This window comes from Ahaetulla prasina, chromosome 3, assembly GCF_028640845.1.
Source record: "Ahaetulla prasina isolate Xishuangbanna chromosome 3, ASM2864084v1, whole genome shotgun sequence".
Classification (NCBI taxonomy): domain Eukaryota; kingdom Metazoa; phylum Chordata; class Lepidosauria; order Squamata; family Colubridae; genus Ahaetulla; species Ahaetulla prasina.
This window is the reverse complement of record NC_080541.1, coordinates 56,681,080-56,696,220: the sequence shown is the minus strand read 5'-3', so window position 1 is coordinate 56,696,220 and position 15,141 is coordinate 56,681,080. Positions and strand designations below refer to the sequence as shown.

At 38.8% G+C, this 15,141-nt stretch overlaps 1 protein-coding gene across 3 annotated transcripts in view; it reads right to left on the bottom strand.

Annotated features, from left to right (window-relative positions):
• OSBPL1A (oxysterol binding protein like 1A) overlaps window positions 1–12,356 on the bottom strand; it is a 67,206-nt gene extending 54,850 nt beyond the window's left edge. Inside the window, exons 1-8 of one of the 3 annotated variants that reach the window (XM_058178345.1) lie at window positions 12,209–12,356; window positions 11,432–11,586; window positions 7,915–8,040; window positions 5,317–5,402; window positions 4,238–4,312; window positions 3,765–3,876; window positions 740–825; window positions 377–521 (exon numbers count right to left, since the gene is read on the bottom strand). In XM_058178345.1, the coding sequence (XP_058034328.1) occupies window positions 377–521; window positions 740–825; window positions 3,765–3,876; window positions 4,238–4,312; window positions 5,317–5,402; window positions 7,915–8,035 (625 nt within the window). In that variant the 5' untranslated portion in view covers window positions 8,036–8,040; window positions 11,432–11,586; window positions 12,209–12,356. Of the gene's footprint in view, window positions 1–376; window positions 522–739; window positions 826–3,528; window positions 3,717–3,764; window positions 3,877–4,237; window positions 4,313–5,316; window positions 5,403–7,914; window positions 8,041–11,431; window positions 11,587–12,208 lie in introns of those variants that run through there. The other 2 variants (XM_058178347.1, XM_058178346.1) reach the window with 2 other exon arrangements.
• Window positions 12,357–15,141: the final 2,785 nt, after the last annotated feature.

The window sequence follows — 15,141 nt, the reverse complement described above, 5'->3', positions numbered from 1 at the left end:
ATAATCAATTACATTGCCATAGAAACATTGATAAAATTTACTAAAATCCAGGCATTTTAAGATGGCTTTTTTAATGTACCAATTAGCACATTCCTTTTATATTTTTATTTTGCTAATATGTTTCTACTCCTCTAAGAATTTGTTTTCCTCAAACATGGTTTCATAAGAACTGTAACAGGATTAAAAGGAATTTGTGTTATTTACCGAATTTAATTTCATACTGATTAACATTGTATAATACAAAGTCGCAAGTTCTTTACAATGCCAAAATATGTATAATTGACTCAATTGTAAACAATATACCTTATTTCTATTTGCTTTACTTTTAGATTTATAGGGGACAGCTGAACTCGTTAAATGAAGGTATGTTACGTACCATTTTTGTTCTTTACATTAGTATCTGCTCCACATTTTAGGAGCTTCAAAGCACAGTGCTTATGGGCACGGTATGCTGCACAATGCAACGGTGTGTTTCCCATCTGATCAGTACAGTTGATGTCAGGAGGATTTGATCTGTTTAACTACAGAGAGTTATAAAAACATTATTTATTACAGCCATACACTTTCAGAGCGCTATCTCTTCAGATACCCTAGGGACAGCTAACCAGGATTAGAGGCAAGAATCTCAATTAGGCCTCTTGACCATTCCACTAAGTTCCATCTCTCATCTAGTTTTCATTAAGCATTTAGCATTATATTTCAAAGTGAGAAGATGACGAGGGTATTGTGTATAGTATACCAGTGCAGCAACTTTTCCAGTTTCTCCTTCTCGTGCAGCTTGTAGGAGGAGTTCCTCGAGCTTTCTTTCTTGAGTCCTTTCCACAGCTAAATAAAAATAATCAGTTAAAAGAATGTCAGAGTTTTGGATCGTTGGCTTTCAGAAAAGAGTAATCCACTTCAATAGTGTCTACTATAGAAGCAGGAGGTTAAATTTAAACTTTCTACTCTTAAAAGTTTGTTTCCCTTTGTAATAGTAGCTGTAGGATCAGTACCAATGGTGAACTACATGGTTTGCATACATGAATTCTCAGATTCAGAACTCAGTATTTCCAACTGTACAAACTACATCCACATGGAGGGAAGTATGCAGTGGAGTACCCCAAGGCTCTGTTTTAGGCCCAGTACTCTTCAACATCTTAATCAATGACTTGGACGAGGGGATAGATACAGAATTCATCAAATTTGCAGATGACACCAAGCTGGCAGGAACAGCCAACACTCCAGAAGATAGGCTCAAGATACAGAAAGATCTTGACAGACTTGAACATTGGGCGCTATCTAACAAATTTGTTATTTATATCATGTGTATTTTTGCATTTTTAATATGGCTGTAAACCGCCTTGAGTCCTTCGGGAGAAGGGCGGTATAGAAATTGGATTATAAATAAATAAACAAATAAAATGAAATGAAATTCAACAGTGAAAAAAGTAAGGTTCTACATTTAGGCCAAAAAAACCAAAATGCACAGGTACCGGATATATGGTACCTTGTTCAATAGTAGTAACTGTGAGAGGGATCTTGGATTCCTAGTGGACAACCATTTAGATATGAGCCAGCAGTGTGCAGCAGCTGCCAAAAAAGCCAACACAGTTCTGGGTTGCATAAACAGAGGGATAGAATCAAGATCACGTGAAGTGTTAATACCACTTTATAATGCCTTGGTAAGGCCACACTTGGAATATTGCATTCAGTTTTGGTCGCCATGATGTAAAAAGGATGTTGAGACTTTAGAAAGAGTGCAGAGAAGAGCAACAAAGATGATTAGGGGACTGGAGGCTAAAACATATGAAGAACAGTTGCAGGAACTCGGTATGCCTAGTTTAATGAAAAGAAGGACTAGTGGAGACATGATAGCAGTGTTCCAATATCTCAGGGGTTGCCACAAAGAGGGAGTCAAACTATTCTCCAAAGCACCTGAGGGTAGAACAAGAAGCAATGGGTGGAAACTAATCAAGGAGAGAAGCAACCTAGAACTAAGGAGAAATTTCCTGACAGTTAGAACAATTAATCAGTGGAACAACTTGCCTGCAGAAGTTGTAAATGCTCCAACACTGGAAATGTTTAAGAAACTGTTGGATAGCCATTTGTCTGAAATGGTGTAGGGTTTCCTGCCTGGGCAGGGGGTTGGACTAGAAGACCTCCAAGGTCCCTTCAAACTCTGATATTATTATTATTATAAACTTATTAGTAGTGCTTGGAGAGCTCTGGATCAATTCTTATGTTGCATCTTTTGGGTTACCTGGATGCATATCCTGAGCTGATGTTTTTAAACACTAAGTTGACCACCAAGGAAACAACCTTGTATGTAATATATGCAAATTACTGCCACCGCAACTTGACAAAACCACATGCTTCCCCTCTTCTTGGTATGAGTCACATCATATTGTGAAACTCAATAGCAGATTGAAATTATTAATATTAATGACATATGAAATTCCAAACTACAAGGAAAAATGTAAAGGAAGGCAAAATTGAGCAGTTCCTGTCAGCAGCTGCCTGCTGACAAATCTTAACTGTATGCAGTAATATTGAATAGGAAGAGAATTGGCATCAATAAGACACTGTATTATAGTTCTGAAATTATTTTATCAGTTACCTGTTATCTCACACTAGAATGTGATCTTTATGTGAATATATAACAGCAGCCCTACTAGACATGGTGTGGCCCTAAGTCACATTCATTTATGGACCCCTTCCAGCCAATACAAAGATTTGTGGCTTTTAGAAAACCACAGCCCCATAAGATGTTAAGTTACACTACTGTATATAAACAGGAAGAAAAGCCTACAATCACATGAATGTTACCTAGTTGGGTAATAAAATGTCTCGTCAACAACTAGGCTCAAAGAGCACCAAAGACTTCATCATTTTAGAATGCTTTGGAAGGAGCAGTGTCGGCATTCACACATTTAATGCCCAAGGTCACTGCTTACTCAGTCTTAGCCTGAAGCTAGTTCTAGAGTTAAGAGTTTGCTTTTTCCTTTTTTGTACATTTCTAACTCTTCAAACCTTCCCTGAGAAGTCAGAGCTTCTTTTAGATTACAGTACACCGACTACATGTAGTTCATATTTTCAATGTCCATGTTCCTCCCACGGACACGCATGCTTTCAGCCACCAGGAAATCTGATAATGCAGGTTTTGTCAGCTGATAGAAAAGCTTCCTATTAGATATGTAAAGCTAAACTGTGTAACAAGCCAAACAGCTTCAGTTTTCTTTACCTACATTATTGCAACAGTAAACCAACAAATCCCTTTCCTTACTAACGGAAAGGATCTGAGTAAAAGATGCCATATACATAGAACATTTTTGCTATTATGCTTACATTTTGTTTCTTATACATCATACAATAAAGGCTGGAGGATTCTTAAGGTAATTACAGATTGAAGAATCTCTGTATTTTCATACATTCTGATAGCAACCTTCTAATCTTAGATCATGCTGAAAAGGGATATTAGTTTTTAATCACAAACACATGGAAGCATGAAAGATAGTGGAAAGGAGCTTGTGGCTAGTTGTAGATGTTTACCTGAATATATATTTTGGTGCTGAAAGGGAGAAGATTGTACCACACATGATGATGCAATGCAAACTCAGTTTCCAATTGCCTTTGAGTAACCAGTCCTCAGTCATCTTACCCAATTATCATCTAAGGAAAAAAAGCTCTTTTTGTACTGAATGAGACTGAGTGAAACAGCTTTAACAAGCCCTACTAGAATTTTAGTTCCAATTATCTAAAATTCAGACATGATACAGAATGGATACCTTCCAGCATCTCTCTTATTTCTTTATCATGGGTAACTTCTTTTGCAGTTTGTCCAGTCCCGTTCACAATGAAAATATCAGCATCACATTCTAAGAGCAGCATAACCACCTCCTGAAAGACAAGTGTAGCACCCAGTATCTGCTTTTATCTTGCTTCACTTTTTTTGTTTAAAGAATGAAGACCATTAGCAATTTAGAAGAGGCTGGGTTCATACATCATGCTAAGCAGCAATAGAGTTTGCTTTTACTTAGTAGGGTATATAAATCCACACTGGTTTTTTATTTAATGAACCTGATTAATGATTCCATAATTTGAAACTGTGTGAGCCAAGCAACATACTCACTTTTAAGTGCTACATGCTAGGTTTAAAGCAGAAAGTTGGTGAATGAAACATCTAATAAACCATAGCCTCGGGGAACAATCGAATTCTGAATTTTAGTTACATGTGTGAGAATGAACTCATTCTTTTTACCTTGCGTCCTGTGAAGGATGCACGATGCAGTGGAGTATCCCCCATATCATTTAGCACATTTACATCAGCACCAGCCTATTAAGAGAGATAGTTTTTCAGGAGTGTCTGGCATTCAAGGTAGCGATCAATAAAAATCTGGCATTTAGTGACATGATACAGGTAGTCCTTGATATACGATCATTATGGGGCCTGCCTACTACCCTTGTATATTGTAATGGTTGTAAAATAGGTTGCAGGAGCCCTGGTGGTGCAGTGGTTAGAATCCAGTATTGCAGGCAAACTCTGCCCACAGCTTAGAGTTCGATCCTGATGGGTCTCAAGGTTGACTTAGCTTTCCATCCTTCCGAGGTCAGTAAAATGAGAACCCAGATTATTGAGGACAATATGCTGACTCTGTAAACCACCCAGAGAGTGCTGTAAAGCACTATTGGGAAGTATATAAATATAAGTGTTATTGCTGTTGTTCATACAACCAACCCAATTTTATGAACTTTTTTGCAGCAGTCATTCAGTGAATAACTGTTGTCCTTAAGCAAACACCATGATTGTTAAGTCAAACAATAGTTCGCTATGGATGTGATTTTGCTGAAAACTGGAAATGTTGGTTTTTGCCAAAACTGCCATAAAATGTGGTCATGTGACTGTGGAATGCGGCAGTGTCATGTGACCACAGAGGGGGCCTGACCGTCAGAATTTCAAATCAAGGTCATAAGTCCCCTTTTCAGGTTGGTTATAACTGTGAATGTCGCTAAGCAACTGGTCATAAATTAAGGATTATTGGTAGATCAACCCTCTTTGGAAACCTTTCTTAAGGCAACAAATGATCTCATTTGTTTTATGTAGATGTTAAATTGGTAATGGGAAGAGTGGTGATCCTTCAGACACTCCACCCAACTTTCTTCATAATATTATTATATTTTGGGGAGTATTAACTTTCCAAATTGTTTCTCTTAAAAAAAAACTTTTTTGGTTTTGGTTATCCACTCAAGGCACTTGATTTCTAATCAAATCTGCCACATCTCCATTTCTATTGTTGTTGCATGTAGATATTAATTATTGGAGATAATAAACTGTTCTACCTCCAACAAATCCTTGACAACACTGGTATGTCCAAAATAGCACGCAAGATGAAGAGGCGTCCAGCCGAAGTTAGATTTGCTTCTTCCTGGGTACACACAAGTAAAAAACCCTTATTAGATCACCCTTTTTAGCAATATGCCACCAGGATTTGGATATTACTGTTTACAAGCAGTTTCACAAGCAGATGCAAAACTGGCCGTGAAGTCAAAATTTACAGCAGAATTCTATTCAGCACCTGAAAATCAAATGGAAATTGAAAGGATTTTTTATGTTAATTGTCTCAAAATTAGGCAATAACCGGACATTAGGAGATAACAATAGCAAAATGTTAAATATATTCATGCAGGAAAACATTTGTCTGTACTGTTCAATCTAAGATAAAATCAATAACCTGGATAGTAATGAGTCGAGTATTGTCATATAATTATTAACTGGAATAGCAGATTAAAAGGAAATAATAACCAACCTGCCTCACAATGTGGTGAGAATAAAATTGAAACAAGAAATATTTAGAATGTAAATTTTAGAAATATAAGCGAAGTATTCTTTTCATAGTTAAAACTGCACTTCCATCAGGTCTGGTGGCAGTCTCTAATTTAGACTAATTTCAAAGTGATTGGACAAAAATATGACCTATCACTATCACTATCTACAAATCTGGTTGGCCGCAGTATCATCTAAATCAGGGGTCTCCAACCTTAATAACTTTAAGGCTTGTAGACTTCAACTCCCAGAGTTCCCCAGCCAGCTTTGCTTTTTTAAAGGATGACAAGTCTTAAATAAAAGCTTTCAGTAAGCAGCAGAAGGCTACATAAGTAGTCCTTGACACATGACCGTTCATTTAACGACAGTTCAAAGTTATGAATGCTTTGGGAAAATGTATTTATGACCTATCCTCACACTTAGGAACATAGCATCACCCCCTATGGTCACTTGATCACAATTCAGGGGCTTGGCAATTGATTCCACATTAATGATTGGTTGCAGCATCCTGGAGTCATGTGATCATGATTATGTCATCTTTCCAGTTTCAAAAACCCCGTCAATTGGGAAAGGTGGATTTACTTAATGATCATGTGATTTGCTTAATGATATGATTCACTTAGCAATCACAGTAAAACAGTTATAAAATTCAGCCTAGTCTTGTGATGACTCATTTTACAATCATACTAAGTTACAATAGAAATTCCAATCCCAAATGTGGTTGAAAGTTGAGGACTATCTGGACTCTCCTACTTGTATCTGTATGCTCCCTTAATGCATCTGGTTCACTGCAGTGTTAAACAGAATACTAAATTATATGGCCTGCAGGACCTGATTCAGTAGAGCGCTTCTTACATTCCCTTTGGTATACACAAGTTCTAGAAACCAGATCTTCTTACATCCATTCTTGAACTGAAGGACTTTGGATAAAGAGAACCTTATGGTTAATTACACCTATGTATGAAAAATGAACATGCCTCAAATGTGTTGGGGTAATTAATATATCTTTCACTGGCCACAATGACAAGGAATTAAGGGAGCTAAGATTTAGTGCATTTGGAAAGACAAGAAAAGTTAATTACATATTATGTTCTTGACCAACAACTGTAATGGAGCCAACCCATTACTGTAGCAAGAGGTGATGCGAGTTAAGTGAGATAGCCTTACTTAATGACCTTTGCTCTCCTTGATGCAATCATTAAATGAAGGTTGTTTAGTGGAGCATGGATGCCACATGGGTGGGAGGCCTATTCTAGGCCCAGACCTGCCTCTCCCAGGCCTCTCCCACCTGAGATAACTGTGGTCAGCTTCCTGTCCCTTGGGGTGTTCACAGCTCTTGGGCCTACTTCCCCCAACCAGGTCCCCATAGATGTTTCACCCTGACTTGGACCTCCTTCCCACTCCAACCCCATCATCCATCATGCTTTACCTTTTGAAGATCTTCAGAGCTTCTGGAGCTTTCCAGAGCACTATGCAGCCCATGTTAGGGAAGTGGTCTGTTCCTGGGTCACATGGCAGCCTCCTAGAAGTGGCTGCCATTATGGCATGATTGTAAGGAATTGTGGGCATGTTGAAAATGGAAACTGCTTCAAGAGGATAGCCACGTAGCCCAGAGATGAGTGACGTGCCCTCTTTCCCAACATGAGGTCCAAAGATCTTCAAAAGATGTGTAATGGGTGGGGGGTGGGGGGAAGAACCAAGCTTAAGGCCTGCAGGGACTTCATGAGTTAGGATTGGGGGAAGGGAAGTGGGAGAATCACTACAGCATCCCTGCAGTCAGTTGTTAGGATGAATGACTAAAGGACTGTTGCAGCAGCCATACCTTCAAAACCAGATTGTAAGTAGAGGGGTCTGTTATAATTTTAAATGGATGCTAAGTGTTGTTGACACTTATTACAGTTGTTAAGTGAAGAGTATCTGCACTATAACAAGTTATCTGGCCTGCAACACTCAGATTTAGATTTACTATAGACGTGTAAAATTGTTTTACTTTCAACAAGTAATAGGATATTATACTAGATTTCTTCAAAATTACAAAACATACATAGCCCCCACTCCTTAGCCTTAGCACTTCTACTTATTCCAGGTAAAGTTGTAAAGTAGTTTATACCAACCTTTGCAATTTATGTTAAAAATAATCTCTCCTTTTTTCATGTTCTCCAACAGCTGTCGAACTTCTTCACTTTTACCATTTCTAGCATCGTGCAGAAGCTGCTGCTCTGCTTCTGTGTTCATCTTTGCTAAAACACAAATATTAGATTATATAATCTCTCAGATGTCTAATATCCTAAATGTTGTTCAAGGCTGCTAAGAATTACAAAAAACAAAACAAAACCCAAACCCCCAGATAATTAAAACTTCAAATATAGAAAGAGCATGCCTAATAATTAAAACATCAATTAGTCTAAAAGATAACATGAACTAAAATAGGAAGGCAGTGAAAACTCAGCCCAAACTGAATAGTCTTCACTTGGCATAAAAAAAAATACTATTTTAGTTTCTGTAGACTAGAATTACCGGTAACTAAAAATTATAACCCAAAGAATAATTTCTTACAGGTAACAAACTGAGATCTAAAAAACAGGTACCCGCAGATTCATAAAATTAGGTTCCAGTTGGCTTCTGAAGTGCTATTCTAGAATTCAAGAGTTTTTAAAAATGCTTTTTGTTATATTATGAATACAGGATCATCTAATTCTTTGTTGTGAATGCTGTTCATCTAATATCTAATATTAATTTAAAGCAATTGTGTTAGTGGTATCACAGCATTTTAATTAGCTTCTCATTCAAAATATCTAATCTTTTAAATAACTTGTAAGAGTATCTGAGAGTAATGCTGGTCATGAGAAAAGGCTCAGAGATTTCTTATGAGTTGTATTAGTAGGGCTTATCGGTATATACAAATGTTTTCTCTAGAACATTGCTAACAAAAAGCAATTTATCAGCAATGCAATTTATCAGCAATTCAGAAATTTTATTTGAATTACCAAAAGGTTAATCCAAATTCTATAGAATCTGACATGGAACTGGCAAGCTAATGATACTGACTGCAAATCAATATAAAAAAACAAAGAATATAGTTCTTTTTTAGTCCTTTAAACATTTTCAGAGAACAGTATGGCATAAATTCTCACCAGTTAGGTTCAACAAAGAAGTGCCATAAAAGGTTTCAGGGGTGACAATTCAGCATCATGAATTAAATCTAGATATTTATTAGGATACAGGGCAGCCTGTGAATAGCAAGGTATGCCCATAGTTACTTCTGAACCAACTCTGGTTTCTGGATAATTTTCAATGGTAGGACCATAACTAATCCAAGAGGTTCCCCCAATTGCACTCCAGTTCTACATGGAACAGTGTAACCTATATACGATCAAAAATAATTTCCTATTATCAAGCATCCAAAACCCCACAGCCACTTATACTTGTTAAAATTGAGCTAAAGGCCAAATGTTGTATTGATCCAACTGTAGCATCTGGGTTTTCCTACTAGCAACATGGTGGGCAATTCCACCATTAGTTTCATCAAGTTCTGGGATTCAGAGACAAGACCATTTGGCAGTTATTGCCCACAAGGGGCTTGTACACTGATCCGGGGAAGAGGGATATGGGCAAGGAGCTCTGGGGTATGAAACGGCAGAAACTTAAGAGTGTCAGTGGCAATGATGAGACATGACTATGATTAAACGAAGGCATGACCCCAGGTCCAGCTAGCGCTGTGATAACAAAGATAGCAAATCAGCATTTCTTCTGTTCTTATTGATAAAGCGATATATTACATTTTCAACGAAGTATCTTCAGCCAGGGGAAAAGAACCTGTTTTACTTCTCATTGCAAATGCAAACTATTGTACATATCACAACAAGCAGCATTTAGTAGAAAGCCCATTAGAAAACATCAAACATACAGCTTATCTTATCTATGAATCTGTCAAAATTGCAAAACATTAAACCCTGTTCCTTTGGCAGAGTTGGAACATCTGTCAATTAACTGCTATGCCAACAGATGATATCACTGTTTTTCCAAATGCTTAAAATCTATTGCTTATTTGTTTCCCGATTGCTTATTTGTACCCTATGACTATCATTAAGTGTTGTACCTTATGATTCTTGATGAACGTATCTTTTCTTTTATGTACAGTGAGAGCATATGTACCTTGCGTGTCCAATCACACTTGGCCAATAAAAAATTTATTCTATTCTATTCTATTGTAGTTTTATATTTTCTACGTTAGAATGCTAATCTTTTCCAGTGTTGTTTTAGAATGGGGGGAAGTGGTTAATAACTTTCTGAATTTCAGGAGGAATTAAAATTCTTATGTGAATTAGCAAGTGAAATTGAATGATTTCTATAACCTGTACTTTCTTTTCTCAGACCTACAATTAAACATTGCCTTTTATTTCAAAACATTCCTTGGGGCATACTTGTAAACTCCCAAATCAGCACTGTAGAGGATAACATAGGCCATAGGAAATAGGGAAAAAAGCAAATACATTTTATTATTTCTTCACCCCTTCAGCTTTTATGTTGAGAGAAAAAAAATCAAAATCAACACATAATCAGAAGAAAATAAAAGACACTATATTCTTTCAATGTTTACATATAAGAAAATCATTATGCATTTAATGTGTTTGGGAATATGTCTTATAAACTCAGTGGCATAATGAATAATTCATTGTTATTCATTTATCTGCTTCACATTGTACCTGCTCTAAATTTCTTAAATAACGCCTTTTATCTGGACTTATCCAAAACAGCTTTTGCTTTATACTACCCTCCTATAAGATGCAGAATTTTGTTTACCCTCCAAATTCAATTTTCACTTTTGACTTGAAAGTATATTGCCAGGTCTTACATCCCTAGGGGAATCAGTCTCTGCTGTTATCCTGTATGTCATCCTGTAGAAACTGACTACTATAATAATATTTCCACAGGGTTAACCTAAAGAGGGAATTGGGAAAGTTAAGAGTGGTAATGCTCCCTCTGCTGTAAACAAAACACATTTCTGGTAAAAGCAATTGGCTAAAAGTCTAATAGCCCCTGTATGTTGCAAGACAGTGTTTCTCAAACTTTGCAACTTTAAGATACATGGACTTCAACTCCCAGAATTCCATTGTAAGAGAATTATTTTGGGTGTTGAAAGCAGGGCTGGTAGCTTTATCTTCCGTCAGTGTGGGAAGTTTCTAATCCCATGAAATCCTGCAGCCTTCACAATAAAGAAACACTGAATATAAAAAGAGGGCGACTCTATTTGCAAATTCTGAACATAGGTACAGCAAGTGCTGAGTCCTCTAATACTATCTGCTGAGTAGTTAAAGCTGCAAAAGAAATCCGTTCATGTCTACTTAACCTTTTGCTTGTAATATCATCCAGCACAAATAACAAAATAAATGGGATTCAATTAGCTTGTAATTAATGCTGCTTTGATGTTAGCACCAGACCAGGCAAGAATACTCCCTCCCCCCTCCCGAAAAGAATGCATCTCATAATCCTGTGAATTATATCAATACAATAGCAGGTCAAATGACTGAATTTCATCGCAAGCAATTTCAGGGAAGGAACCTAGACAATCGAAAACACATTTTATTCTAAACCTGAAATAGGTCAACTTGTGGTAGGTATATCACTTACATCGGCTTATGCAGTGTTCGTAGGGAATAGGAAAGACATATGGTTTTTTCTAAGAGGATGGCATTTTCAGCGTAAAGTATCTGAATTCGGTTCTTTGACGCGTCTACATCCAGAAGCAAGCGACACCTCCGACAATTCTTGCGCTCGAAGTTTAGCTAAAAGGGGAGGGGGGAAAGAGAATGAGTTATTTTAAGCTAAACTTTACTAACTGTACTGTGGCACTAAAAGTTTTCACGAAGCAGCCGGCCTGAGCAATTTGCCAAAAAGCTGAGACGGTTTAAAGCAGAAATTACAACAGCAGACGCTCTCAGGTGTTGGATAAACCGTCAGGCTACCTTCACCCACGCACAGGATCCCTCAAAAGCCGCTGGGTCGATGTGTACACAATCGGAAGCCGGGAAGCAAATTACCGTTTGCGCGCAGCGAAGACAAGCCTGTTCTCTTACGCTTATGCAAAGCCGCTAAGAAGACGCACCGTCTCACTTGTCAGGTATGGGGAAGGGGGTTGAGCGATATCCTAGGCAAATAGCAAGACGGAACCGCAATTATCCCGTTCCAGCAAGAAACGCTCGCCGCTGCAAACACGAACCTTTGCAAAGCTCCATGTTTGGGGCGCAGCCCACCCGGCCACTAGGCTCGGGGCATTTGGGGAAGGCTACCCGGCCACGCGCGCAAATATCCCCACGCTCCCTCCCCAGCCTTAATAGTTATTGTTTTTTTAATTATTACAGTCCTGTTATTGTAAGGCCGCCCCAATCAGCCGCGATTCCAGCTCACCGCTTCGGGCAGCGCCAATTCTGTCGAGCCAGCCAAGGATTCCTCCGCCACTCGTTTCGCGTACCCTCCCTTTTGTCCCTCCCGGGGTTTTATAGTTTATCCTCCGCTGCACGTGACTTCGTGCGCCGGAGGATTCCCGGCCACTCCTTCCCCGGCCGCTGAAGGGAGCCGTCACAGGAAACGGCGAGGGCCAAGCTCCCCCTAGCGGCAAGCCCTGCAAGGCAATTCACTCTCTTGCCTAATTTCTCACGTGGGAACCACCAACTTTCTCGCAGGAAATAGCCCACTTTCGTTTATGACGGTTGCAGTCATGTGAAGTTGGGAGTCATGTGATCACCTTGTAAGACCTTCTAACAAAGTCAATTGGAAAACTGGATTCGCTTAACAATCTTGTTACTAATTTTACAACTGGGGTGATTCACTGAACAACTGTGGCAAGAAAGGTTGTAAAATGGGACAAAATTCACTTAATAAATGTTTCAGGTAGCAACAAAAATTTTGGTCTCTACCTATAGACTAATTTATAACTTGAATTCTGCCAATCTCTAAGATCAAGATATCTGAGGTAGAAATAGCGTAGAAAAATTGCTTGTAAGGATATAAAATACAAATTCATTTCTCTAAAAATCACTTCCTTGTGCACTAACACAAATAAAAATGGGGATAATTTAGTGAAAAGAATACAACAGTATTAAAAATGGGACAATGAATTGTAACACCATTAATAAATGTTTAATGGGTTTTTCTTACAGAGCTTTGGGGAAGGGCAAATTGCTGCTATGGTTAGAAATAAATGGAAATTTGATTGCATAACTTTGCTCCTAACTGGTCTGTGTAGTTTCTGCACCTGATTCAGTCTGCCAAATATTGAGACTTAACTACAGGGGGATAATTTTGCAACAATTCCATGATAAGGCTAGGACTCAGATGAAGCATGAATGTATTAAAAAGGGTTGCTAATAACTTTGTCATAGCATTACATGTCAGGATGTTGAAACAAAGTAACTTTCATTTTTCCTCAGATAATCTTGTAAAGTAGGTCAGGAAAAATTGTTCAAGCATAAACTAGCATACCTCATGAAGGTCATTTTTATCTATGCAAATCTTTGCAAATTAAAATGATACATAAAACAGGGATGCATTTAAATTTTTTAAACAAGTGATTGCTTGAATTATAGCATTTATATTTAGATCATTTAGATCAACGACTCAGAGGATTTTAATAGCACATACATTTTAACTGAATTATTTGAACTGAAACAGTTAAAACAATGGCAGCCTTTGGTTAAACTACAATTTCCACAATGCTTGATAATTTGGACAGAATAACTGGCTGATAGGAGGAGTCCAACCAACTTTTGAGAGCAAGATTCCACATGGCTGATCTAAAAGGATTATATTCCTCTTTGAACATAGGTCTTTATAAACATTGGAATAAAAATAGTTGTGTACTGCAGGCAGCTAACACAACCTGCAAGTTTCATATTGTCTTTCATGCTAACTTCCTATCTTGACCAAAATCAAGTACAACTTATATTGTTTCTTCTAAATTTATGCTTATTGCTGGCTTTTGCAACTTATACGTTTTTTTCTTCTCTACTGTTTGTTCTTGGCTCCAATTATATGCAGGAAAAAAAGTCTGATTTTAAAGACATTCTGATTGGTCTCATAGGCTGCCTACATTCTGACAATATGGTTTCCCTGCAATTCCCAGAAATATTTTTTTTCCTCAACAGTATCAGTGCAGATTTGCTGTCAGAATGCAATTCTGGTACTGGTAACTGCATTTAATCTTCATGGTTGGGGGCTGCATTAGTATGGCAGTATAGCTGGGCCTGTTTCCTGGTTAATTTCAATGCAGGACACCATGAAATGTCCTTGTATGTCCATTATGTATGCCCATTAACCGTAACCCAAACCCTATGAAGTTTTATAGTACAAAATTGATGTTTTTTAATGGTTGCTTTACTGTTTTTATTTATTTATTTATTTATTTATTATTTAAATTTATATACCGCCCTATCTCCCAAAGGACTCAGGGCGGTTCACAGGCATATAAAACATCAATATACAAAATTAAAATAATCTTTAAAAAACTTATTCCAATGCCCTATCATTAAAAATAAAAATATAAATATTAAAAATCAATTTAAAACCCCTATAAAATTTAAAATCTAAGCCAGTCCTGCACAGATGAATAAATGTGTCTTGAGCTCGCGACGGAAGGTTCGAAGGTCCGGAAGTTGACGGAGTCCTGGAGGGAGCTCGTTCCAGAGGGCGGGAGCCCCCACAGAGAAGGCCCTTCCCCTGGGCGTCGCCAGGCAACACTGCCTAGCTGACGGCACCCTGAGGAGTCCCTCCTGTGAGAGCGCACGGGTCGGTGAGAGGTATCTGGTCGCAGTAGGCGGTCCCGTGATAACCCGGCCCTATGCCATGGGCGCTTTAAAGGTGGTCACCAAAACCTTGAAGCGCACCGGAAGGCCACAGGTAGCCAGTGCAGCCTGCGCAGGATGGGTGTTATCACGGGAGCCACGAGGGCTCCATCTATCACCAGCGCAGCCGCATTCTGGACTAACTGCAGCCTCGGATGCCCTTCAAGGAGCCCCATGTGAGGCGTTGCAGTAATCCAGGCGAGGCGTCACGAGGCGTGGTGACCGTGCATAGGGCCTCCCGGTCCAGAAAGGCGCAACTGGCGCACCAGGCGAACCTGGTAGAACGCTCTCCTGGAGGCGGCCGTCAAATGATCTTCTAGAGACAGCCGTTCATCCAGGAGGGCGCCTAAGTTGCGGACCCTTTCCATCGGGCCAATGACTCGCCACCGATGGTCAGCCGCGGATTTAGCTGACTGTGCGGGATGCGGCATCCACAGCCACTCTGTCTTGGAGGATTGAGCTTGAGCCTGTTTCTCCCCATCCAGACCCGTCGGCCTCCAG